The sequence below is a fragment of the Ambystoma mexicanum genome, chromosome 13 (assembly GCF_040938575.1).
Source record: "Ambystoma mexicanum isolate Mex_15411 chromosome 13, UKY_AmexF1_1, whole genome shotgun sequence".
In the NCBI taxonomy this organism is placed as follows: domain Eukaryota; kingdom Metazoa; phylum Chordata; class Amphibia; order Caudata; family Ambystomatidae; genus Ambystoma; species Ambystoma mexicanum.
Window position 1 is genome coordinate 76175700 of NC_090938.1, and position 26929 is coordinate 76202628.

Sequence of the window (26929 nt, forward strand, 5' to 3'; positions counted from 1 at the left end):
GAAGACATTACCCGAGAGTGCCCCGTCCCATCCGCAGAATTCCCAACATCTGCCGCACCTTGAGATAATGCGCAGATTGTGTTTTTTATCAGTCTGTGTCCCCTGTCTGTTCCCACTTTTATATGCATCCCCTCCCTCAGCTGGGGCATATTCTGAGGAATTTTATGGCAAAGCATCCTGTAAGGGGACTGTGCCACCCACTCTTGCAACTTATGATCAGTGTTTGTGGACACAGTTTGACCACAGCAAGGTTAACCAGCATTGGAAAAGCCATCAGTTTTGACTTTTGTGTTGGCACAGGATAGATATTTGCCAGGCACTGGAAAATGGTGCAGGTACCTGACAAGGTATAAAATAAATGTGTGCTGTGTAGTAATTTGCTATGCAATTCTGCATGCAATTATGTAAGATTGCTAATTAAATTGGCACTTGTGTAGCGAACCTAGCTATTTAAGTTGTACTGTTCGAGCACAGATTGCCATGCATTCCTCTTGCCTTCAAGGCTCCCTCCACCCTCTTTTCTCTGTTCACTTCTAGTTCAAAAGGGCTAATGGATAGAGAGTGCAGCAGTCTCCACCACCCTTATGTGCCAAAGGTCTGTGTAAGTATGCAAGCAAGGATCTTTTAATTATTTTTCAAATAATTACGAACCAGAAGTTATCAGGATAATATCTTTTTTATTAAGCTAATCCAGACCTTGAAAATTCTCAAAAAATCCTACAGGGCGTGTTACTTAGTTTACACACTCAACCTTGGACCAATGAATTTGGTCCAAGGTGACTGGTGACAAAATATTTAACAGTGCTTTCTGTAAAATGGTGCATGTCATAGTGCAATGCTGTCGAGCATGCACAGAGAAACTTGTATTTGCCATATACTACAAAGAGTGTGTTTGCAGTAAATAAAATATGGGTTTCTTACATCTCCATACTCGCCAGCATGGTAGAGTATCATGCAAATGGTACTCGCCCTTCATAAAAACTACTCGCCAATGCTAGTGGGCTAGTATATTTTGCAAGCCCTGTAACGGTATCTGGTCTACCAAAGACAAGCATGTGTTAACTTTGTTGTTTTTCTTTTTTTTCTTTTTTTTAATGCAGTCATTCAATTTCTAAAAATGTAATTTGTTACCCAATGCATAATTACAGTATTGCTACTGTAAAATGCTGTATTGTCTCCATGCTTTACAGTCAAGTGTAGGCTAGTGTATCTAAATACCAGTGTCCTCTATATTTCATTTTGTTGGGGGAAGATGCATCATATTGACGAGTGGACACTTTTGGAAATGTACATGATCAAATGCTTTTGATGGCAAACCTAGTTCTGTAACCTGTGGGTCACATGCAGCTTGTAGCTGGTGATCTACTCACGAACTGAGACAACCTGTCTTATCACCCTGTTGCTTTATACCAGCTACCCTAAAAGTGAGATGGCAGCCAACGACATTATTCCACCTAGTTTGCTCAGTTCTCAGCCTGCTAGACCACCCACTCTGCTTAGTCTTACTTTCTTTCCTGTTGCATAATGAATAGACAAAGCTAACTAGATGTGCATTCATAGCAGTGATCAATAGATCTATAGGTTTAGACTGGATGGATCTACTGCACTACCATCACTGTAGTTTGCCTCCAGAGCTCGCTTTGCTCTAGGATTATGATTACATTATATATTGGCACCGTAGCAGAGAGAGCAGGCCAAACTGTTTTCAGAGCCTTATCGTATCTATTTTTGTCCAGTCATGCATTTGACATTTTACATACACGCATCCAGGGCTCGCACATTATTTTCTCCCACTCATAGTCCCGTACATTTTAAGAAGGGCAATTACCATTTGTAGAGGATGTTGGGAACTTTTATTTAATCTTTACTTTGTTTGCAGTACATGTCAATATTTGACTGTGCAGGTCTGGCCTCTGGGTGGCAGCATTGTCAAACTAAAGTGCGATTGTGGTGACATGCACAATTTTTTTCAGAGAGCTCATTTAAATGTGTTCCGTTGCCATGGGTCGAATGCATTTTTCGGTTGAGCGGGTAAACTAAGTTACTCAAATTGCAGGTCTAGTGGAATTTTAAAGAACTTGCAAGTTCTGAATCATCTCACGTCAGTGGAACACAAAACTACTGCATACTTCACTTCTGGTGGCCTTACAAATATTAGTATTACATTGCTAATCAAATGGGGTTGTTTGCTAATCGAGAACATTTTAATTGGCAAACTCTGCTAATCAATTTTGGAAAACTAATGTATGCCTTGACCTGGGTGTATGATAATGATGCCACCTACTACTATATGCAAGTCAAAACTGTTGGCTTTGCCAATGTTTGTTAACAGGACTTCAGTGCAAGGACACGGCTTACTGCTTATAAATCATTTGATTAAGACCGATTTAATCCACCATTCACATTTTTAACCCCCCCAACCCCCACGCTCCCTCAGAGCTACTTTGCTGACACATTTATTTTTTTTAAACCACGCCCCGACTTTTCCCTGAGATTCTTCGCCCGCACATTGATTTTTAAGCCCCCGCCCTCCCACTGCCCCTGAGAGATACTACGCCAGCACATTGACTTTGCCCCGCCCTCCCACTGCCCCCTGAGAGATACTACGCCAGCACATTGACTTTGCCCCGCCCTCCCACTGCCCCCTGAGAGATACTACGCCAGCACATTGACTTTGCCCCGCCCTCCCACTGCCCCCTGAGAGATACTATGCCAGCACATTGACTTTGCCCCGCCCTCCCACTGCCCCCTGAGAGATACTACGCCAGCACATTGACTTTGCCCCGCCCTCCCACTGCTCCCAGAGAGATACTACGCCAGCACATTGACTTTGCCCCGCCCTCCCACTGCTCCCAGAGAGATACTACGCCAGCACATTGACTTTGCCCCGCCCTCCCACTGCCCCTGAGAGATACTACGCCAGCACATTGACTTTGCCCCGCCCTCCCACTGCCCCTGAGAGATACTACGCCAGCACATTGACTTTGCCCCGCCCTCCCACTGCCCCCTGAGAGATACTACGCCAGCACATTGACTTTGCCCCGCCCTCCCACTGCCCCCTGAGAGATACTACGCCAGCACATTGACTTTGCCCCGCCCTCCCACTGCCCCCTGAGAGATACTACGCCAGAACATTGACTTTTCCCCGCCCTCCCACTGCCCCCTGAGATACTACGCCAGCACATTGACTTTGCCCCGCCCTCCCACTGCCCCCTGAGAGATACTACGCCAGCACATTGACTTTAAGCACCGCCCTCCCACTGCCCCTGAGAGATACTACGCCAGCACATTGACTTTAAGCACCGCCCTCCCACTGCCCCCAGAGAGATACTACGCCAGCACATTGACTTTGCCCCGCCCTCCCACTGCCCCCTGAGAGATACTACGCCAGCACATTGACTTTGCCCCGCCCTCCCACTGCCCCCTGAGATACTACGCCAGCACATTCCCCGCCCTCCCACTGCTCCCAGAGAGATACTACGCCAGCACATTGACTTTGCCCCGCCCTCCCACTGCTCCCAGGGAGATACTACGCCAGCACATTGACTTTAAGCACCGCCCTCCCACTGCTCCCAGAGAGATACTACGCCAGCACATTGACTTTGCCCCGCCCTCCCACTCCTCCCAGGGAGATACTACGCCAGCACATTGACTTTAAGCACCCCCCTCCCACTGCTCCCAGAGAGATACTACGCCAGCACATTGACTTTGCCCCGCCCTCCCACTGCTCCCAGGGAGATACTACGCCAGCACATTGACTTTAAGCACCAGCCTCCCACTGCTCCCAGAGAGATACTACGCCAGCACATTGACTTTGCCCCGCCCTCCCACTGCCCCTGAGAGATACTACGCCAGCACATTGACTTTGCCCCGCCCTCCCACTACCCCCTGAGAGATACTACGCCAGCACATTGACTTTGCCCCGCCCTCCCACTGCTCCCAGGGAGATACTACGCCAGCACATTGACTTTGCGCCGCCCTCCCACTGCTCCCAGAGAGATACTACGCCAGCACATTGACTTTGCGCCGCCCTCCCACTGCTCCCAGAGAGATACTACGCCAGCACATTGACTTTGCCCCGCCCTCCCACTGCCCCCCTGAGAGATACTACGCCAGCACATTGACTTTGCCCCGCCCTCCCACTGCTCCCAGAGAGATACTACGCCAGCACATTGACTTTGCCCCGCCCTCCCACTGCCCCCTGAGAGATACTACGCCAGCACATTGACTTTGCCCCGCCCTCCCACTGCCCCCTGAGAGATACTACGCCAGCACATTGACTTTGCCCCGCCCTCCCACTGCCCCTGAGAGATACTACGCCAGCACATTGACTTTAAGAACCGCCCTCCCACTGCTCCATGGGAGGTACTTCTCTGGTACATTGGCTTTAAGACCCGCCCTCCCACTGCTCACTGAGAGATACTTCGCATGCGCTGTATTTGGGAAATCTTTTACATTCCAGAATTGTGCATCTATAGAAATTGCATCGTTTTATTTTATCACATTTAAGATGCAGCGCTGTTTCCTGCAAGTCGTGGTTTGCCAAAATGCTTATTTAGAAAACATGTTAATCAGTCTGGCTGTAATGCTTGATCTTGTTACAGAAATATTGTAAATGCATTAGAAATGTTCTTTTGGGTTCTTTTGTGAACTTGCAAAGATGAACAAAACCTCCAGTGGTTGCCACGGTAACCCCTAAACGACAGCTGCACCCTGGCCTGAGCCACTAATAATTGTTAAAATGACCCAGACTTGTTAAGTGACTTTTACTGGCACAGCGCTAGTGTTTTCTTTCTTTTCGCCGCCTAAACGCTCTCAGAAATACTCCCCCACGTTCTCGATTATTAGAAAAGTCACACCCTTCCCGGGAGAGCTTGGGGCTGATAATGCAGAGTGCAGAGCTGTGCATTCATTGAAATCTTTTATTTTGTTTTCTTAGATTTAATTGTTCAAGCCAAGTCTGGCACTGGGAAGACCTGTGTTTTTTCAACTATTGCTTTGGACTCTCTCATATTGGAAAATGCAGAAACGCAGGTGAGTTCACTGTTCTGTAAAGAGCTCTTTTGCTTTGTGGGGCTCTGTGCTTGGCCCTCTGCGTGTATTTGTTTGTTTTGTATTTTATTTTTTTTTTTTGTGTAAAATTTTTTTTTAAAAAAAATGTTTGTAGGCACTATGGTTTACACTGCCAAGAGCTTTAATCTGTTTTTTCTTCTCCTTTTCTTGTTACCTTGTCCCGATAACAAAAGCCATCCTTTTTGCAGTGTGTTTCCCTTCCTTGCAATCTATTTATACATTTCTAAATACATGGAACAATTTACTGTACCAGTGGCAATGCAGACGGCCCCAACACTTGCAGGTCATTAACTCAACACCTTAGTCTAGAGTGTATAGAGGTTCCACCACGGCGCCTTCTGTTTACGCATCACATCCAATCGCATAGCTGGAACCCCCTGCCGCAGATTGTACCCTCTTCCTTATCACCTATTTTAGCCTCCTTGACCCGTACAGCACTCTGTGGCTTCTGAGCTACCTTTGCGCTATATAAAACTCAAATAAAAATGCATACTACTTGAATTAACTGGTGGGATTAATTGGGAAAATATAGTCATTCTTGGAGTGGCGTCATCCTCGTTGCTACACCTGCTTCTCTTAAAACCATTAGGGAAGTTGCATTCAAAATCGAGAAGGAAACCTGCTAGCGAAGGGTGGCTTTGTATTTATTGATTTATAAAGCGCTTTTCACCAAAGCGCTGTACAATGGAACAACATAGTACATAAACAATATAACAGTTGAAGCAAATACATTATGAATCAGTCAACAAAACAGTGAAAAGAGCAATTAACTGAAGGGGATATGTAGAGAAGGGGAGTGAGAGTGGATACGGGGGGAGTGGTGGAGAAGGGTAGGAGGAGGGAAGGGTGCGAGGGGAAAGGCAGGAGAGGGGGGGAGATGGTAGGGAGAAAGTGTAAGGGGGGAAGGAGTTTGAGGGAGGAGAATGGAGGAGGAGAGATTTAAGTGAAGTGCAGAATGAGGTGAAGGTGGGGGTAGAATGGTTAGCAAGAGGAAGGGAGTTCCAGTGTAGAGGTGCAAGGAGTTCGAAGGAGCGGAAACGGGATGAGGCACAAGGGGACGGGGGTGCAGTGAGCAGGAAATGTTCAGCGGACCGAAGGGAGAGTAGAAGGAGAGAAGGGCCGAGAGATAAGGGGGAGCAAGACCATGGAGAGATTTGAAGACAAGGCAGAGAAATTGAAACTTAAATTGGGAGTGAAAAGGAAGCCAGCCAAGGTAAGAGAGATAGGAAGAGATGGAGTCAAGGGAGGTAAGGAGACAGAGGGTACGAACAGCAGAGTGGTAGATGGATTTAAGAGCGGCAAGATGAAAAGCAGGAAGTCCAAAGAGTAGGGCAGAGCAGTAGAAGAGGCGGGAGAATATGAGGGAGGAGATTAAGAGCTTGGTATCGTGGAAAGTGAGAGGACGGATTTTGTGAATATTGAAGAGGTGGTAGCGACAGGTGCGAGAAGTGAGGGAGATATGTTGGGAGAAGGAAAGAGAGGAGTCAGAGAACGCCTAAATTACGAGCTTGAAGAGAGATGGGGAGATTGGAGGGGGGGAGTGAATGGATGGGGGAGGAGAAGGGGGAAGAGAGTTAGAGGGAAAGAATACAACTTCGGTTTTGTCAGTGTTAAGAGAGAGAAAGCGGGAAGACATCCAGTTCTTAATAGCAGTAAGGCAGGAGGAGAGTTTTTGGTGAAGGTCAGATGAAAAGGACGAGAAACGGAGAAAGAGTTGAGTGTCATCGGCATAGAAGTGGTGGGAGATTCCAAACGAGGAGATAACTGGGGCAATGAGGGAGGTGTAGGGAGAAGAGGAAAGGACCACGTACCGATCCTTGGGGTACGCCGTATTCAAGGGGATAGGTAGAAGAGGACCGGCCACTCCAGTAAAGGAGCGGGAAGAGGGGTAAGAGGATAGCCAGTTGAGGACAGAGACTTTGAAGCCAAAGGAAGAAAGAGTGTGTAGGAGGACAGGATGATCGACAGTGTCAAAGGCTGCAGAGAGGTCGAGGAGAATAAGGATAGAGGAGTGTTTGGCATGGCGACCAGAGAGAAGGGAGTTGAGAATAGAGGTGAGAGCAGTTTCAGTGGAATGTTTGGGACGGAAGCCTGATTGGTAGGGAGGTAGGAGAGAGCAGTTAGTAACAAAGGATGAGAGCTGAGAGTAGGCAAGGCGCTCGAAGCTTGGAGAGGAATGGGAGAAGAGAGATACCTCTGAAGTTAGAGGTGAGAAGTGGATCGGCAGAAGGTTTCTTCAGAATAGGGATGATCGTGTCATGTTTGAAAGCAGAGGGAAGGTAGCTGAGGAGAGACCGATGTTGAAGAAGGAGGTGAGGTAGGGGATAAGAAGAGGGTAAATCTTAGGGATGAGAAGGGAAGGGAGAGGGTCAGTTGGTGTGGGTGTAGGGTGGGCTTTGGATAGGAGGGTGGAGACTTCAGAAGGGGAGACAAGATGGACATCCAGGAAGAGGGGGGGGTAGAGGTGAAATCTGAGGGGGTGTGGATTTTTTGGCGAAGGGTAAGAATCTCTGAGGAAAAGAAGTTGGTGAAATCGGAAGGGGAGAGTGTAGAATTGGAGGAGGAATCAGGAGTGGGGTGAGAGAAGTCGAGAGAGCGTTTGGAAGATACGGCGAGGGTGAGTGGCTTGAGATTGGAGAAGTAAGAGGATTTAGCAGAGGCAAGACAAGAGTCGTAGAGTGCGTGGTAAGAGAGGTTTGGTTAGAAAGCGAGGGAGTTTTGAGCTAGTCCCTCGAGACGTCGGCGAAGGCGTCGCATAGAGAGGAGTTGAGGAGTAAGCCAAGGTTGGGAGGGTATTCGGGTTGGGCGGAAAGGAGAAAGGGGGTAGAGTTGATCAAGGGAGGAGGAAATAGAAGAGGAAAGGGAGGATAGAGCTTCATTCGCAGATATTAAGGAGAAGTCTTGGAGAGTTGGAAGAAAAGAAGAGCAAGTGTCAATAAGGGAGGGGTCAAAGTTGCGGAGATCATGCCGTGAGTAGATTGGAGGGGAGGGGTTGGGAGCGGAGGAATGTTGGAGAGGAGAAAGGGAGAAAATAAGGTACGATCAGAGAGATAGATGGGTAGAGTAGAGACAGGGGAAGTGGGGTAGGAAGAATTGAAGATGAGGTACAGGGTGGAGTTAGAGGAGTGAGTGGGGGAGGAAGGAAGAGGGGGAAAGGAGGTAGGAGTCAAAGATAGAGAAAAGGGGAGAAGATTGAGGTGGAGAAGGGAGATGGATTTGATCTTTGGGATGTCTGGCTGCAACAAATGAGACCTTCTTTTCAGACAAAATGAGCTATCAAATGCAAATTCCTCCCCACTCCCCTTTGCTTAGCAGTTTCCAGTTCACAAAATCCAGAGAGGGGGGTAGGGGGAGGGGCTGGTATTTGCACTTTGCAATGTCTGCCTTCTCAAGTATGTGACGCTTAAAGTAGTTAATTGGTAGTGTAAGCTTTGACACTGCCTGCAATTGCCCTAATACACCAAGGTTACCGGCCTGCAAAACCTAACTAGACCAGTGAGCACCCACCGAGTAGATAAAGTTAATTCTTGAAGTTTAACTATTTGGAAAGGGCATTGCATCTCTTAAATTGCCATATTTTGGTATGCAGGGCTTATTGGGCAGTGTAATGAGGATAGGTTACTAATGTATATTAATATTTACATTTTTTTTTTTTTTTTCATTTGAGCCAAGTCACACATTCCACAACGCCACCTAGTAGCCATCTCTGGAAGTTCAACTCTAGTTCTGAGCCTCAACAGCAAAGCAATGCAAACTAACTTGAATGCAAACCTTTCTCTCCTGGAAATTCTTTGTTTATGAAGGCAGTGCTATTTAAACATAGCTTAATCAACCCAAGATACGTTGGGACAACTACATACCTGGTTTCATCCTTATTAGGGATCATCCGTGCAGTACAGTCCTGGTACGTAGTTGTGTATTCGGTTGCTTAAGCTGTATATAAAATGGCACTGCTCTCATAGACTAAGACAATTTCCTGGAGAAAAAGGTTTGCATTTGAGTTAATTTGCATACCCACAATGCCTTGCTGTTGTGGCTCAGAACTGGAGGTGAAACTATGGCTACTAGGTGGCGTTGTGGAATGTGCGACTTGGCTCAAATGAACTATCCTACTTTCACATCTCGGGTGAAATGTGTTTTTTTTTTTTTTTGTTTTTTTTAAACCCGCCATATCTTTCTTGGTGTTTTTTTTTATTTTATATATATATGTATCCTTAACATTCTATTGTTAATCCCCCCTTAGCGCCCCCGCCGACTGCATAGTTTCATAAGGTACGTTAAAAAATAAGAAAGTAAAGATAAAAACACATTTTTTTCAATGTGGCCTACTTCCCATTCATTTTCCATAGACAAAGAAGGTCAAGATTTGCAAAAGCGCACATCCCAAACCGCTGGATGGATTTCTATCAGTTCCGAAACAACTTGAGCATGAAGTGTTAACTCTCGATCCATGCTTGATTTGGGGTTATTCTGTGCGTAGTTATTTGAATATTTCACTGAGAATGGGGTTCCCTTCTCAAAAATAGATGGCTCTATCTCGGGGAAATGACACCGCCTGCATCTTCTTTATCTCAATGTGAGAGATATTCGAGGATATGGGAAAATGAAACGCAGGGGAAAACAGCTTTTTGCGGGCCAAAAATCATGCAAATGCCATCCAGCTAGAGGAGACTACATTAATTCCCTGAATAAACATAGAACATTGTCCTCACAACGAGCTGGAACCAGAAGAAAGTGGATAACGTTCTCTCTCGGATGGTCAGGCTGCAGCCGTTTTTCATTGACAAAGAGGAGAGTGAACCAGAATTGGATACCGGGCTACATCCCAAAATGCTCTTTCTCTCCCTCAGGTAATCCAGTCCCCAGTGACTTGTTAACATTTGGGAAGTGCATTCTTAGTGACATTAAGAAACATGAAGGTAGAAAAGTGACACAGAGAGGGAAAATAATAAAGGGGGTGGAATTGTCTTTATGTCCATTGATCAGCATAAGAGCATGGTTATGTCACTTTTGGACAATGGAGAGCCATTGTCCTCTTAGGAAAAAGCCCACCAAGGAGATGCAATTGGAAATATTGGAGATTGTCTCCTTTGCATTAGAACGGGGGCAGATTACCGACCAAGAGGCAGCCTTCCTTTAAAACACAAGGCAGAACACCCTGCCTGTATGCGTTACCCAAAATACATAAGGATGCCCAGAACCCACTAGGCTCTGGAAGCGGCTCCATATTGGGGCCTCTATGCAAATTCGTGGATCCCTTCCGTAAGCCCATTAGCATTAGAACAGATTCCAACCTCAGGGACACGACTTGCACGATTCAAATCTTTGGAACACTCTTCTACACATCTGAAGTAATCATCCATCCCATATCGAGGAGAACTTAAGCTTATGGGCAATTTTTAAGACTGCGAAGAAATTGTACATTCCTCGATGACTACTACTAAAATGCCTCCGCTTTAGGTGAGTGATTGCAACACAGAGGGTACCCTATGGAAGTAATATCTCAGTCCAAAAAACAAGCACAATTTACTATTGTGATACGTTACTGAACCCACAAGAATCTCGGCATTAACATAAGGAAAAAAGACTCACTTGTGTGATCACGCATGGCCCCCACACATTTGACATTAAAAATATAATTCGCAAATATTGGCCACTGGCGAGATTAAATTTACGAGAGGAACCACTGCCACAGTTTGTGTTTAAAAGGTCTTGCCACATGCAGGAACATTTGGTTCTCTCCCAGTTATTAAAGAAACTCCACCCTTGGGCCTATGGAACCTAGGTGCCATGACTGGCCACTATCCATGTGGCTCATGCACCGCCTGCCAATTTTTGAAGAAAATTCAGAAATTTGGAATTGGGAATACGACCTTGGACCCTAAAACACTTAACCAACTGTAAATCTAATCCGGTGGTGTACTGTATCGAGTGCCCATGTGGGCTTCGATATATGGGCCAAAACATTTGTAACGTCAACATCCGTATCTCAGAACATCGGTCAAGAATCCGATGTGAAAACCTGGCCTCGCCCCTTGTGGAACACTATTTGGAGCCCCGCCATTCACCAGATGCTTTGATCTGGTGGGTTTTTGAGAGAGTGAAGACTGGTCCAAATGTACAAGGACACCTGCTGGACTTAGAAAGCAGGTGAATACACAGGCTGGACACTCTCAGTAAGGGACCTAATGAGCAGTTCCTACCCACTTTTTTCCTACCTGATGTTCCTTTGCCCTAGATTAGGGCAAAACCACCTTTGAAGCCATGGGTTGCACTCGCCCACACACCATGAGTTTTACTCCATAGTGCACGCTGGCTCCAACACGCATTCCCACGTCTGGACATGAGCCCAGCATGGTAGGGAATGCACCGCACACACAACCAGGACTTGAATGTCTCTGATATACATATTCTTCTTGGTAATCAAACTTGTGCTGCCATTCACTTCAGGGTATGTTATCTCAATAGCAATTGATTTACCACAGGATGGCTAACAATAATTATTTTTGTATCAATATTAATGCAGACATACGCCTCAGTGCATGTTTAATCTTATGAATATTCTCCTCATCACGGGATGGCCAACACGAGATGGCCTACACGTTTGATTATCCATTTGGGCACCCCATTGTGCCGATTGCTGACTCGCTCATGCATTTCCCTGCCATGAAAGGTAGGATCGCTGGGTGGAAATGATCACATCCCACTATTCAACACGGATGGCTACACACATATCCCTGCGCAAGCAGGCTGGGTCATGGGTAGCTTGATTTTCCGTAACGCTCAATTCTCAGTCCTGCATCCATACTGCCGATTAGTTCCCACCAACACACCCCTTACTAGGAGTCGGGGCAGGGCTCCCATTGGACCTTCGACGTCACACCCTGATATCTGTCCAACAAGCCTCTTCGTAGCCCAGCGACGCCACTTCTAGTTACAGATCTCCACGGCAACGTGTATGCCGGGTTTCGCTTGCAGCAACTGTGTCTGCATTCTTCAGCGGCCAGCCTCTTTAACAGCACTGCATGTGCGGCTGCAGGGATGCCTCTACGGTTCCAGGACTGACTGGATCGTTTTTCTTCTGCTGTTCGGTGCACGCATTGTGGCACTTCAATGCGTCATAAACAAATACCAGGTAGATACGGCAGCTATTCATCGCTGCTCACCTTCCTAACGGTCGAGCTGTGTTTCTTCAGTGCCTCAGGTTATACGGTCCCCAATTTGTGACGCCATGTCTCTCTCTTCCTTCCTTTTTGTTCCTTTCGCTATGCCGCAACTAGTCAAACTGAACCAGCCTCTAAGATAAGCTCAGGCGATCCAGCAGAGTGGATGTAAGGATTCCAACGAGGGTGGCTACCTCCCACCTCCTAAACTCGGTGGAGTTACATACTGGGTAGAAGCGCATGTCTATTTTGAGACCTGGCTTGCTTCGCTCTGCTCTTTTAAAAAAATATTTGGCAGGCAACATTAGATCCATTTCTGACACCTTGCATTTGTATCTTGGCTTTCCTTTTTTGTTCCCTCCAACCCCCTTTTTTCATCTACCAGAAGGACAGGTCTCTATGGCAGCCATTCAGTAACACACCGGCCCTGATTGAGGGTCGGGTCCTCTCGTTGGAAAACTCATTTGAGTTTTCCAGCCCAGGCCTAGCCTCTGTAGTGAGGGCCAGCATTGAAGAAAGGAATTTCATAACCCACACGGTAAGAGATCTTTGCTGCGAGTGGGTTTGATGATTGGCAGTTAAATTATTCTCCATGTAGTTTTTCTCACGATTCATGCTTACATTTGCCTTCACAAACACACAGCCCACTAATTCTTTTTATTTTTACATGTATATCTAAAAGGGTCTTCGAACCATGCCCCGAAGAAGCCGGCTTGACTTCCATACTTGCCGCCAAAATTCGACTACACAAGGGGTCACCGGTGGTACAACTGTGAAGACCAATTTTACCAACTTTGGCCATATCTCCAATTTTTTTTTGTCAAGTTTATTCACCCCTGGCCGCGTCGGCAGACCAGTTTGGGGTACACGTCCTAGAACTGATGAATTGATACTGAAACACAACATAACAGGATGTGTACTGGTTTCTAGTTGGTAGACTAATATACCAATGGTTTTGATGATTGTGTACAGTCTCTATAAATCAGTGTGGTCTTCTATGTCCCACATCACATAACGTCATCCATTCATCATTTTCTGAGTTTTGATATAACTAGAATAACAAGGGTACTACCGTTCCAATTTATGATGCTGTCGGAGGATGACAATATGAAAAGACCATTTTTTCATTAAGCCTAAAAGTTGCTGGATTAATTTGACTTATTTGTAAATGGGTTTTTCTTTTTCGTTCCCTACTTCTTCACTCCTTTCTTTATGACCAGCTTTTGGCCATCCACAACTTCTCAACACTGGGTCTTGTTCATCCACTAATGTGCACTTCTGCTCCTCTTTGCTCTCTTCATGATTTCAGTGTGGTCTTTCCACACTCTAGACAAATACCTACTTTGAGATATGCAAATTGTATTAGAGCTGTTATTTCCTGTTGAATGCATATAATTATGTAATTAAAATATTTTTCACTATATAACTACTTAACTTTATTAATTATCTAAACTGTTGTTTGATACTACAAGGTCTAAACAATTAATCACCATGACATCAACTTGTGGCAGCAGTTCCTTCTGTTTTGATGTAAGTAGAAGTGGGGGTGTGGCCAGAGGGCACCAAGTGAAATTTGGGAATTGGAGTGGGTCTACGGACTGAGTTTGTAGCACAAAGCCTTCTGTAGCCTCTGCTATAGCCACAAATAGCTGATATCTAAAAGCGGCACAAACTGTGTGTGTTTTGCGGGGAGAAGGGCAGGAGCAGTGAGGAGGCCATCCTGGAAGCAGGGGGGGGGGGGGAGCTGGCACAAATGAGGGGAGCAAGAAAGCATTTTACTTCATCTGTTTTTCCGATATTCGCAGCTATATTTGAGGCTATAAAGGACTACGGATAGCCAAGAGTATGTGTAGTTCAATACCCATGGTTCAATATTTCTACAGCTATATTGATGTAGGGGCCGGGGGGCGGGGGGGGTGGGGCTGAAAAAGAACTGGCCATGGCCAATGACACGATTGCCATCCAGGTCTCTAGGCCATGCAGTAGCCAGGACAAACCATGCTTGGTTTCAAAGTGAGTAAGGGGCCAGCCGCCTCAGGCCATGTTGACTGATAAATGAGCCAAAGTTAAGACTGCATAGAGAAACGGGCCGGCCTTCCTTGCTTTGAAGTCCCGTGTCAGTCCAGGTTACTGCATGAATGGGCATCCAAATGATTTTATGTTTTCTCCAGCATGGGGTCTGGCATGGATTCACATGCTCGAATATTCCGTCTTCACGCTCGGTAAAAGAAAAAACAGTTTCACTTTTTTTTTTAAACTGTCTTTCGTCTATAAACCAATCACTGAGCTCTTGGTCATACTGCCCCAATGGCTCAAGGGCAAAATCGTCAAGTGTTTTCTTCTTCGAAGTTTCCAAAAGGCCTTCAAGCCTACACCGCGCCAGATCATGTCGGAGAGGATGGGGCTTCCCTCTTTCAGGTGTGGACCAGCTGCGGTTTGCGGAATATTTTCACGGACGACTAGCATTCCCAGTGCCTGTATTGGCTTCACCCGATGCACAAGGAACAAGATTGTGAGATTTGCCGTAGTTTCTCCAAGCGCACGATGAAGGATCGTCACGTTCGACTGGCGACGTGGCTCAAGGCCAGGGCTTCTACCCTGTGTGGTCCACAGGGACATGCCTCACCCGGATCTAGCCAGAGCGGGCTTCTAAGTCCTTTGAGGGCGAACCTTCCGTGGCGGCCCAAGACAAGGTCGAGCACTGCGAGTCTGCTTCCGTCTGGATTACCGCGCAAGCTGGTCCCGCAAGGGTCGGGGCACGTTCCATCATCTCGATCAGCCTCAATCTCCAGCCATAGCTCCAGCTCTTCATCCAAGAGAAAGTCAGCTACACCGGGGAAGCTGCGAGAGAAGCCGGAGAAGGCCAGGCAGGCAAAGGTGTCCAGCCTACCAGTTAAGGCCAAGGTGATCCAGGCCAAATCATCCTCTTCGCTCCAGCTGGTTGCTGCCGACCCCTTGCGAAGGCGGTTGGCTTGGTCCAGGGTACCCCGTTGGGTCAGGGTGGCCTCTTCCTCCCAGTGGGGATGCTTCAGCCAAACCAGTGGAGAAGACTCTGGAAAAGAGGATGCAGGATCTCGGCCCGAAGCCAACCCCTCAGTACCCCAAGAAGAGGGGTGGGGGGGTCAATGGAAGAGCTGCAGGGCACAGCTATTTCTTTGTCCGATGATGAAGTGATGTTTCCGTCCACACTGTCCCAGAGGATGGTGCTGACGACAACGAGAATGTCTACATCGGCGTGGACGGCAACATAGCTGATACGCCCAGCGACGCGTCACCTCCCAGAGATCTGTCGCATGATATTCTCTTGACCCTCCACAAACTGGTGTTGGAGATTCCGAAGAGGATGCTGACGGCACCACCAGCGACATCAACGGCTACGATCCCGTAGACACTGGCGCCACCACTGCTGCAGAAAAGGATGACGCACTCTACGCCTCCACTCCAACCATCACTGCCCCCCCTCTCTCCTCTTCCTAGGGCCACAGGGACAGACACGGGGACGACTGACGCTGACGACGGTGGAATCTCTCTGCCACCAATGGCTTCTCAGCCGGATGAAGTGGGATCCTTCCACTCCATGATTGCCCGTGCATCGTAACTCGTCCAGCTTACTCCAGAAGAGGAGGGGTTCCTGTATCGGCACTGGTTCTGTCGATACCGCTCCTAGACGTCTGGGAGGAGGGGCTGGCGCTGCTGAAGAACTCTTCCTCAGCCCTGGCGAAGAGTGACACGCTAAAAAAAAGAAATACTGGGTGCCGGAATCTGCATCCAAATGTCTGCAGTCATAACCATCGCCTGACTCTGTGGTCTCGGATGTGGCTAGGAAGAAGTCGTCGAACCCGTCTTCAATCTCGGTCCCCCCGGACGGCGAGGGGAAGAAATTGGACGCTGTGGGACGGAAGGTCATTTACTCAGCAGCGTGGACGGTCAAAGCGGCCACCGCCTTGGTGATCTTGGCCAGGTACGACCGGGAGCTATGGTACAAGATGGCTCTGATTCTGGATTTCCTCCACGAGAACAAGCGGGTAGAGGCAATGGAGATCCTTCAGGGAGGCAAGGTGGTGTCGGACCACTCCATCACCGTGGCCTTGGACAATGCAATTATATGGGGTTCCTTCAGATGGAGAAACAGGGTTTGCCTCTGTTGTCGTGGCTGGGTGAAGGCCACCAACTTCAGAGAAGAGGTCCAGACAAAGGTCCTGGAAATGCCGTTCGACGGAGACCATCTTTTTGGCAAGCCCGTCGAATCTCTTTAGGCCATCAAGACCGACACAGAGACAGCCCGTACCCTGGGTACGCTGCAACAGCACCGTCTGTCCTGTCGGCCCTCGGGAGGCAAGTCGGGTAGATCTTTGAAGGACTTCGAAGAGTTTCAGCAGTGCATTGTCCTCTTACAGCCAAACCTCCCCGTTCCATGACCCAGGAAGCCTACAGGGGTCGTTCAAGGCTTTCGGAGGTGGCCGGCCTCAAGGCTCCCAGGGTGGCGTGCGGGCTCCAAGCAGGACTGAACCGGCCAGGCCTCCACCCCTTTGGGAGACCGGCTGGGGCACTTCGTTAGCGTGTGGGGAAAACCTCTCTACCGATCCATGTTTGCTGGACGCTCTCACTCACGGACACTCGAGTTTCAGCGAGAAGTGTCCGTGAATACCACCGGTGGCCCAGCAGGAACAACACATCTCTCTGCTGCTGGAGGTTCAGGACATGTTCAGAAAAGGGGCGAAGCTGGTTCTGAAGTGACTCTGGGGCTCCAGAGTTTACTCAAGATACTTCTTGGTAAGAAAGAAGACCAGTGGCTATAGACCCATTCTTGATTTATGATGATGACTCAACAAGTTCATCAAGTCTCAGAAATTCAGGATGGTCATGTTGCAGCACGTGCTCAGCCAACTGGAGGAGGGAGACTTTCTGTCATTGTTGGATCTAGAGGACGCTTACGTCCTGGTCCCCAGTCACGTAAAACATTGCAAGTTCCTGCGCTTCGTCGTGCAAGGGAAGAGCTACCATTTCACAGCCCATCCTTTGGAACGAAGTTGGCGCCCAGAGTCCTTTATGAAGTGCCTGGCTCTGGTGGCGGGCCATCTTCGACTACAGGGAATTCATGTATACCCATACTTGGATGACTGGCTCATCCGGGCCAAGTCCATGGACATCGCTGTCGATCACACAGATCTTTTCGCCAAGGAAGGAGGCGCAATCCTGCACCACAACCCGGGATTGCTGAACCTGAAAGCCTGGCCCCTGCAGCATTCGAGTTTGGTTGTTACACGCTGCCTGCAGACTGCAAGGATGTCCTCCCCGGGCCAGGGCATCGTCGACTCTGAAGTGCTACAGACACAAATGGGAGCGCTTTGCGACTTGGTGCCGGTCGCAGAAGATTAACCCTCTGAGTGTCACAGCCCCCCGAGGTCCTTCTGTACTTGTAGTCATTGGCTAAATCTGGGCTGGCACACTCCATGAAGGTGCATCTGGCGGCTATCTCCTGCTACACCAGGTCTCTGGGACAGTCTTCTCTTTGGTTGCACCGTCTAGTGGAGGAGTTCATCAAAAGACTGTACCGTTCGTTCTCGCCGGTGAAGGCGCCGGCTCCTGCAAGGGAACTCGACGTGGTGCTGACTTGGCTCATGGGGGAGGCCCCCATTCGAGCCGATGCATCAAGCTCTGCTCAAGTTCCTGTCCTGGAAGACAGCGTTTCTCGTGGCCATCACCTCTGCCAGGAGAGTAGGTGAGATCCAGGCCCTACCCTGCAAGTGGCCTTACTTGACTTTCCACGAGACGAGGGTGGTGCTGCAGACGCACCCCCTGCTTCATGCCCAAGGTTCCGTCAGAATTTAATCTCAGCAAGCCCTTGGTGTTAACAGTGTTTCTTTTTTATTTTTTTTATTTATTTTATTATTTTTTTTCCCGATGCCTTCATCGCCGGCTGAAAGGACTTGCACTCGCTGGATGTGGCTCGAGGGCTGTTTTCTATGGCCTGCACAAAGAGTTTCCGGAAGACTTCTCAGCTTTTTCTGAACTTTGGTCATTCCATCTCCAGGTGGTTCTCCGGCTGCATCATTCAAACCGACCGCTGCCTGGCTGCCCGAGAGCCCATTCTACCAGAGCAATCACTGCAATGGCAGGATTACTGTCTGGTGTGGTCCTGCTGGACATCTGCAGGGCTGCTACGTGGAGGTCTACACACATCTTTGCAAAATTCTGCTGCATCGACAGGTATTCCAGGGAGGAGTCCAGAGTCGGCCTTACAGTGCTACGCAAGCTGTTGGCGTGAAGGTGATCCTGGTGAGGAGGTAAGAGTAATTGCATTTGTTGAGCCTTGTCCTCCCTGCCCCCCCCCACCCCATGGTTGTGCATCTATGTACTGCTATGTATTCTTTATTCATGAGCTTGTGAATCCATGCCAGACCCCAAGCTGGAACTTACCTGTAACTGTTGTTCTCCAGCATGGGTCTGGCATGGATTCACATAGGACTCCTCCCTCCTGCCCCTCTGTGGCTCTTCTTGGTCATTCTGCCACTTTACGTGCTACCAAATCTGAAGATGGCTGCCAGAGGAGGGGCTTACGGAGAGGGCAGTTATTGGCTGGGGCAGTATGACCCAGAGCTCGGTGATTGGTTTATATCAGAAAGACAGTTTATGAACGAGAAACGCTGGTTTTTCTTTTACCGAGGATTCCCAGCCTGACGGGGAATATTCATGAGCATGTGAATCCATGCTGGGAACAACAGTTACAGGTAAGTAATGTGTTCCTTAACTGTGCTACTGTCAGTCCTTGAAAGTTTTGCACTCTGAGACAATTTTTTGCCTTTTGCTGAATTGTATTCCGGTATTTTTAGTCTCCCAGTCAATAGTGGGTTTCTCAGTAGTAACTGGGACGAACCCTGCTTTGCTTCAAAGTGAGGAAGAGGTCAGCCCCGCCCCCTAAGTCCATGTTGCCTACAGAGGCTGCATCCTTCCTAGCGAAGCACGGTGAGTCCCGGTTACTGCATGGATGGGAGACGGTCCACAGTCCTGAATGCTGTGTTTTCTTAGTTTTAAATCTCTCATGACACCCGGCATCCGCATTATTTAATTTTGAACCGTGCTACTGTGAGTCTTTGAAAGGTTTGTGCCTACTGAATTGCATTCTGGTATTTGTGGTCTGTCAAGGCGGGGGTGGGGGGGGGGGTAATTGTTAAAGTTTCTTAATCAAGTGATTGGCTGAAATCGATAGATAAGAAATATATCATATTTATAGCCATCTTTCCAAATTTGTATTCAAATGCTTGAAGTAGCCCAACTATTCGGTGCCATTATGCATGTATGCCAATGCATTTCGGACTAGGTCCGTCATCAGAGCTCAAAGGCTCTATATGAAATGAATCTCATCTGTCAAATACATATCGCCAATAAATTGTCACCACAAATATATGTTAATTAGTGAAGAACAAAACAGTACATCATTGTATTAGCAAGCAGTTGAAATGAATTGCACGCACCATTTGGTCAATGAGTTGTAGTGCGTGGGACTGGGGGGAGATAGAGTAGGACACGAGCATGTTGGAGCGTTAACATATCACTCTGTGGTTGGCCTGACGTTAATGCTGCCAGATTAAGCCGTGCAGAACTATAGGACTTCCAGGTAGAATGCCCATCCTGACTCACTGTTCTGCTGACGTACATCACAAGTAAACATACGCTAAGGAATTGACTAAAACAGATCGATTTACATTTACTTTGAAATGACATTTTGTTTAGACCAATTTACATAGTGCATAGTATCTGGTGATACATCCGCATGAACCGGTGTGCATGTGCCAGGTTGCTTAGCAACGTCCTGCAACATTAACGCTCTCGAAGAGATGCCGATTTCTGGGAGCAGCGTCTTGCAGCTATCTGGAAGTACTATAGGGTGAGTTTGCAGAACTAGACTATTTCTGCAGGGCTTACACTACACGTTGCATGTAACCATATTATATGACAGATCATCTTTTTATTTTAGATGAACGTAATGGCATGGACAATAGATGCAACACGATACGGTAGGCTTAATTCCCCCCCCCCCCCCCCCCCCCCTTACAATACCAGATACCTGGGATGCGAGAAATAGCAATAACTGACAGTACAATTGCTTTTGGTTATTTCAGATTTCCTTTCATGCTGATCTGTGACCTATAGCCCCTTTCACTGCACATGGCCAAACGATCTGGTAAAAATACTGTTAAACATGTGTAAGAGGATTCAATTCAACACTACAGCTAAGTCAATGCCTAGTCTGGGATACTGAATGGAAACCCTTATTGATATATCTTTATGTCCAGTTCATGCGTTCTGGATGACTACCCCTATATAACACCCCTCTCTTGGAATCCCCCTGACCCCACTGAGCCAAGAAGTAGTTCTGTTTTGCAAGTTAAAAGGTTTATTTGAGAATTTAAACAATATATATATATATATCACACTTTATAATAAATTAATAATTGAATATCACACTTAATCTGAGCAGTAATTAATAATGGATAGTCTGGCGCTAGCACACTTGTGAATAGGAACAGAAGAATAAGGTGGAAGAGAATACTTTATATAAGTTCAGATGGATGTAATGTTGAATGAAAAATGCAATACAGAAAATACTCAATATGATTTCAACAAAACAATGTAATCACTTTTCTCTGGCAATTCACCCCCCCTTTTATGCAATGCAAGGAAATGGAAGGACAGCACACAGTTCTCAGAAAGGCAATCGAATGTAATTCAGTTCACCCCAGCAAGCTTAGACTACAGAAGTTTGAAACACAGGCCCAAAATGCTTTTATATGTGCTGGCAATGAAGTGAAAAATATGCTAAAATGCTTTTATATGTGCTGGCAATGAAGTGAAAAATATGCTAAAATGCTTTTAATTCCCTCTAGAGGTTCAGGGTGAGTGGTATCTAGTTAATATTAGTCCAGGCTCACTCTAGCAATGATTCAGGGATGGTTCTTAAGAGGCAAACGAATTTTTAGCAACGAAAGCAAGGAAGCTGCTGTTTTCACACGTGGAGAAATTTGCAAATCGATTGCGGCAAAATTATAGGGAATAGGAATGCGGTTCTAGGTTCGTTGAAAAGCCAAGATTCCCAGCTTTCAGAGGAAAGTTACTGCAAGTCTCTAAGACAAACGGTCACGGAGATATGAGCGATATGGTAAAGGTCGTTTTTCAGATTTGAAATTTTAAAAGTTCAAAGTGACAGCTAGCAACTAGAAATGACAGGTGACAGCTTTGCAAATGACAGGTGACAGTTAGGAGACAATTCTGGTTAGATTAAAATAGATTGAATTATATTATTTAACTAAGAGATTGGTTCTGCACAGTTCTGCTAGGTACTCAAAATATATTTAGAAATAGAATGGGCCTCGCCACGGATCTGGTCAGGTTTTCTTCACTCGCCACGGACGGTCTCTGCGCACAGCGTCTGGGTCAGCTCTACTCTGCTGGTCTGGTCTGGGTCTCTGGTTCTGATCAGGTCTGTGGGTCCGGATACAGCGGTCACCGGTTCAGCTGGTCTCTCTCTGGATACAACACTGCTCTCTGGCAAATGGCAAGAGTTCTTGCAAAGAATTCAAACAGCTCGCCTGGCTGTGATAATGGCAATGATTTGAGGCCTGCTAAAGAGGGATTTAGCTTGTAGTTGACCTCTCTGCTACAAATTCTGAAGTAAAGTCTTGGTCTCTGAAGGTGGATAGATTGAAGTCTCTATGTTGGCTCTCTGGAGGTTGATGGAGGTAAAGTATGGATTTTCCCGGCAGAGCGTCCCGCAGCAGATGGAATAGAATGTCTCTATCTGTCCTGACTGTCTGCTTTTATGTGTTTTGAAAATGGGTGGAGAGGCTAGCTTCCTAGGCCCTACCCCTCTCCACTTGTCATTGGCCACTTCATCCTCTTCCCCTTGATTGGGGGAATGAAATGAAGTGTCATCATGATGAGGTCTGTTTATGATACAGAGAACCCACCCCTGACAAATTACACACAATCTATATTTTGACCCAAAAGACATATTTGCACAGGTACACATTTGTTTAAAATTACATGCACCCATCACATATCACAGGAGGTATACCCTGTCCAAATCTGCTCTTCCTGGGAGCTTGCATTCAGAAATGGCAACATTTGCACTTTTTAACTGGTTTCGTAATATCGGACATTACCCCAAATTTATACACATGTGCGCAAGGAGTATGGACATTAATTGATGAAGTGTCAGATTTTTAACATGCATACATTTTAAGTAATACCCTCTTAACTGCTAGTTTGCACCCAGATCATACCACCGGTTCTAAAAACCTCTTAAAATGTGGGCAGAAAAATCACAAGAATTATGGTATCATTTAAATAATTTTCACAAGTCCGCTCTATGAATGATCCATCTTTTTAGTTATGTTCTGGCCCCAAAGGGGTGTGGTTTCCCCCCAGCACAAGGTTGAATTTCTGGTTTTTCCAGTTCTGCCAAGCCAGCTTGCTCTCACAGGCAGTGCTCCTCCCCTTTCCTTCCATGAGGAAGCCACTTTTACGGCCCCCATAATAAAACATTTGCCTGAGTCAGGACAGGGCTTTGTTCAATTTCCTGCAAAACCCAGGTAATTCAATCAGAGAAGTGTCATATCCCTTTTGGTGGGAGGAGCAAAAGGCAGCTAGGCCTGGGAACACAGCTGTTGTGCAAGTCTCATCTCCTGTCGGGGGTAGCTGGTGGGCAGAATTCAGTTCCTTAAGCCAGGCCCCAGCTAATGTCACTTTTAGTTACCCAGTTTTCTGCATTCAAATAAAACTAACCATTTTTACATATGAAGCTAGAATGCTGATTCTAAGTTTAAAACTATGACATTTAAACAATTGCAACCTATGTGACGCTCAAAAGTAGGTCACTCATTTCTTTTAAACATTTAGATTTTTAGTGTCTTTCAGTCCAAATGTACTTAAACTGCTGAAATCCACAGCTCAGCCAGTCTTGTTATAAACCTTCAAGTCACTTCAGAATATAACTTTACATTGTATCCACCTCTCAGTAAGTCTTTCTTTGGCCTGCTTTGGGTTCATCTATTCAGTTTTAAACAAAAAGAAAAAAAGTCTGGTGTTGTTTTAAAACGCCGGCTTTCTGATAGTGGTGAGTACTGGTACTGCACCCATTTTTGGGATTTAAGAAAATGAATTCCCCACAATTCTAGGTTGCTTTTGGCAATCAGCATTGCCATTCCCAATGGTTTCAGACTACTGTGTGGGTAGTCCAATGGTGGTTTTAGGCAGTGCCCTTCTGTGCCCATAACATCGGCAAAAATGGGTGGCAGCCTATTCTTCATGCACTTCCCTGGGCATTTTCTGGGAAGCTCTGGCCATCATGATGTTTTCAATGCCAGTACTGCACAGATTTTGAGGTAGGGCTCGGATGCATGGGTAAAAACATCCCACACATGGCAGCATTAATGTCAGACCAACCACAGAGTGATATGTCAAAGTTCTAACGTGCTGGTATCCTAATGTACTGTTTTGTTGTGTTCTTTTTTCACTAATTTACATATATTAGTGGTGACAATTTATTGGTGATATGTACTTGACCGATGCAATAACTTTCATATAGTGCCTTTGAGCCCCGATGCCACAATTGTACACCTTTTTGCCGAACATAGTTCTATAAGGATCTATATATTTGAGTGACACTATGGTATGTTTACTTTTCAAGTTGGCTTTATAAAACTGAGTATTGTTGAAAGCCAGGCATGGTGGTGAAGAGGGGGAAATGTTGAGCGGGCAAGTAAGTTGTGAGTATTTGCCCAAGATATGGCAAGAGAGTTTACAATTCTGGACACTGGTGCAGTTATTCCATTCCCCCCCCCCATCCCCCCCGGATTGTGGCTGCTTTTCAGGGCACCAGGAAAGGACACATGTTGGATGGACAGCCACCCACAAGACCACGCACATGTTTCGTATTCGGATTTAGTTTTCCATGGAATCTTTCACTACAGATTGCTAGGTTTAAAAGGTGAGCACCTTTTATACTTTGCCAGCAAATTTATTGGAACATATCCTCTCAGGTTATTTTTCTGGTGCTCATTACTTTTTTAAAAAAGTCCTATGCTATTTTGTTCTTCGCACTTTCTTTTAAGGGAAAGGTCAAATGAAGTACATTTGTATATTTCCCTTTAAGATATTTTTACACTTACTGTGCGAATGTTCATGGGTGTCAGCTTTTGATTTTCTCTATGCGTGCAGAAAGTACCTAGACATATGTTGTTCTTGCAGCCGGTCTTTTCTTTCCTGTTTCTGTGCTGCTTTAATGTGGTTAGTTGGGGTTGTGAGATGTACCACAACAGTCCCCAAGAGACGGGCCATAGGGGCTTGGAGCACGCTGCTTAATGTGTGTGGCCATTGACTGAGCGCTTGCCCAATCTGAACGTACCATGCCTTGAAGATAGTCTATCTTTCCATCCCTGTCTCCGTTCCTGCATGGTGTCCCCTATATGCTCTTGGAAAAACTCTAGCATCGTCATCAGACCTATTTGTTATCTACAATGTTAATTGTATTGTATGTATTTACTCTGCCTGGGCAGACAGTTCTCGTTCAGAAACTCGAGGGCCCTGCTCCCCCCCCCCCCCCCGTTTCCTTCCTCCTTGAGCTCCACACTTGGATGCCCTTAAAAATGCCAAAAAAGAGTAAGATTCCCTGAAAGTCTCTTGGGCAGCTGTCCAACAAGCCGTTGTGCAGAGGGGGGGGTTTCAACACAAGATGGTTCTGTGGGCAGGGCCCACAACGCTCCTCCAGCTACGGGCAAGGGAGCCACTCTACATCATGAGGCACGCCGCAGGACCAGTCCTCCACATCGAAGTTTCAAAGTGGCTATAAAAGATTGAGGAGCAGAGGTAGAGCCTCCTCTGCAAGGGGCTCCAACCCTCCCAGACAATGACGACCCGCTCCAGGTCCCCTTCCATGCCACTCAAGTAGGAGGTTGCATCTCGCAATTCACCCACACATGGGAGGGATCGCCCCAGACAAGTGGGCCACTGTGGTGGGCGGATACTGTATAGAACTTCTAGACGTACCATCCAAACAAAGAAAACAAACACAAGAGGAAAGAATGTGTACTACTGGAAGAGGTGAAAACACACTGCTGCAAAAGGACGTCATAGAATCGTCTCAGCAAACTAGGTAATCAAGGGTATTTATTCACCATACTTCCTTGTGCCAAAGAAAGACCTAACCATGCATCCAGCAAACATATATGTCAAGCCCCAAAAATATTGCATAACAACCCTTCAGGAAGGGATTCCTCGGATGGGGACTACATGGCAACATTGTATATGAAAGATGTCTAATTTCAATGTTCCCAGCACACAGAAAATACCTACGCTTCCAGATAGTGGGAGAACACTGCTCCCCTTTCGGCATAGCCGCGGTTCAAAGGGTGTTCACAAATGTGCTAGCAGTAGTGGCGGCGTATCAACGCAGAGAGTCCATCCCAGTGTACTCTTATCTGGATGACTGGCTGATAACGGGTGAGACCCCTCAAATTTGCGCATTCAACACCCAGAAAACAATCCACTTTCTGTACCAATTAGGTTTCTCCATCAATGAGAGAAATCAAATCTTTTACCTAGTCAAACAAACAATCTGGGTGCAATTATAAAGAGAAGGGAAGGTCTGGTCTTCCCCCTCAAATGAGAGTTTAGAACATGCTGCTACAAATACCTTACTATCTAGCTGGTCGCCAGATAACCGTACGCAAAGCAATGTGCCTGCTCAGGATGATGACCTCGTACATCTACCTAGTTCCATGTGCGCTACTGTGCATGTGCCTAATGCAGGAGTGGTAAGCAAAACAATGGTCACAGGGAAGCAAACAATGGGGTGATCTAGTGGTTGTTTAGCTAACTCTGGTACAGGCTGTTTGCAGGTGGTCCAAAGACAATTTATTGAAAGGGAAAACCCTTTTGCAATCCACCAGTTGAAGCGATGCTAACGACGGGCGCCTCACTCTCCAGATGGGGAGCCCATTTTCTTCACCACACAGCTCATGGGCAGTGGGCACACACCACAGCCCACAACCACATCAACCTTTAAGAACTTCTAGCAGTTCTCAAGGCTCTGCAATCTTTTCAGCAGCATCTATTAGGTCAGACAGTACAAGTCCTCACAGATGGCACCACTGCCATGTTCTACCTAAACAAACCGGGAGGCGCATACACTCTCCAAGTCTGTTCAGACTGTCCCAAAAAATTTGAAAGTGGGTCCTGAAGCGGAACATGTTCTCAACGCTTAGTCTCTCAATGCTTTCCAGGGGAACTGCATGCTCTTGCAGATTCTCTGAGCAGAAATCCTCTTCCAGAAGAACACGAGTGGCAGCTCAACTAAGATTTTCTGGACAAAATCTTTTCCATGTGGGGTTATCCCCCCTTTAGACCTGTTAGCCACAAGCCAAAACAAACCATTGGCAGACTTTGCATCTAGGATTTCCCAGCCAGCGTTGAAGGGAAACACCCTGTGGATGAGTTGGTCAGGGAAATTTGCTTACACTCCTGCATCCCGCCACCCTTCTTTAGCAGAATAGTGCACAAGATTCACCAGGAAAAAGCCACGCTAATCCTGATGGCTCCAATGTGGGAAAGAGAACCATTGTTTCCACACCTGCTCAAACTGGCGATGTGCAAACCCACCAAGCTCCCGTGCCCGTACACAAGATGATGTCCCA

The 26929-nt window shown here is 46.8% G+C and overlaps 1 protein-coding gene across 2 annotated transcripts in view; it reads left to right on the top strand.

Moving 5' to 3' along the window:
- DDX20 (DEAD-box helicase 20) overlaps window positions 1–26929 on the top strand; it is a 440715-nt gene that overhangs the window by 36209 nt on the left and 377577 nt on the right. For both annotated transcript variants that reach the window (XM_069633316.1, XM_069633317.1), the window contains exon 2: window positions 4940–5034. In XM_069633316.1, the coding sequence (XP_069489417.1) occupies window positions 4940–5034 (95 nt within the window). The remainder of the gene's footprint in view (window positions 1–4939; window positions 5035–26929) is intronic.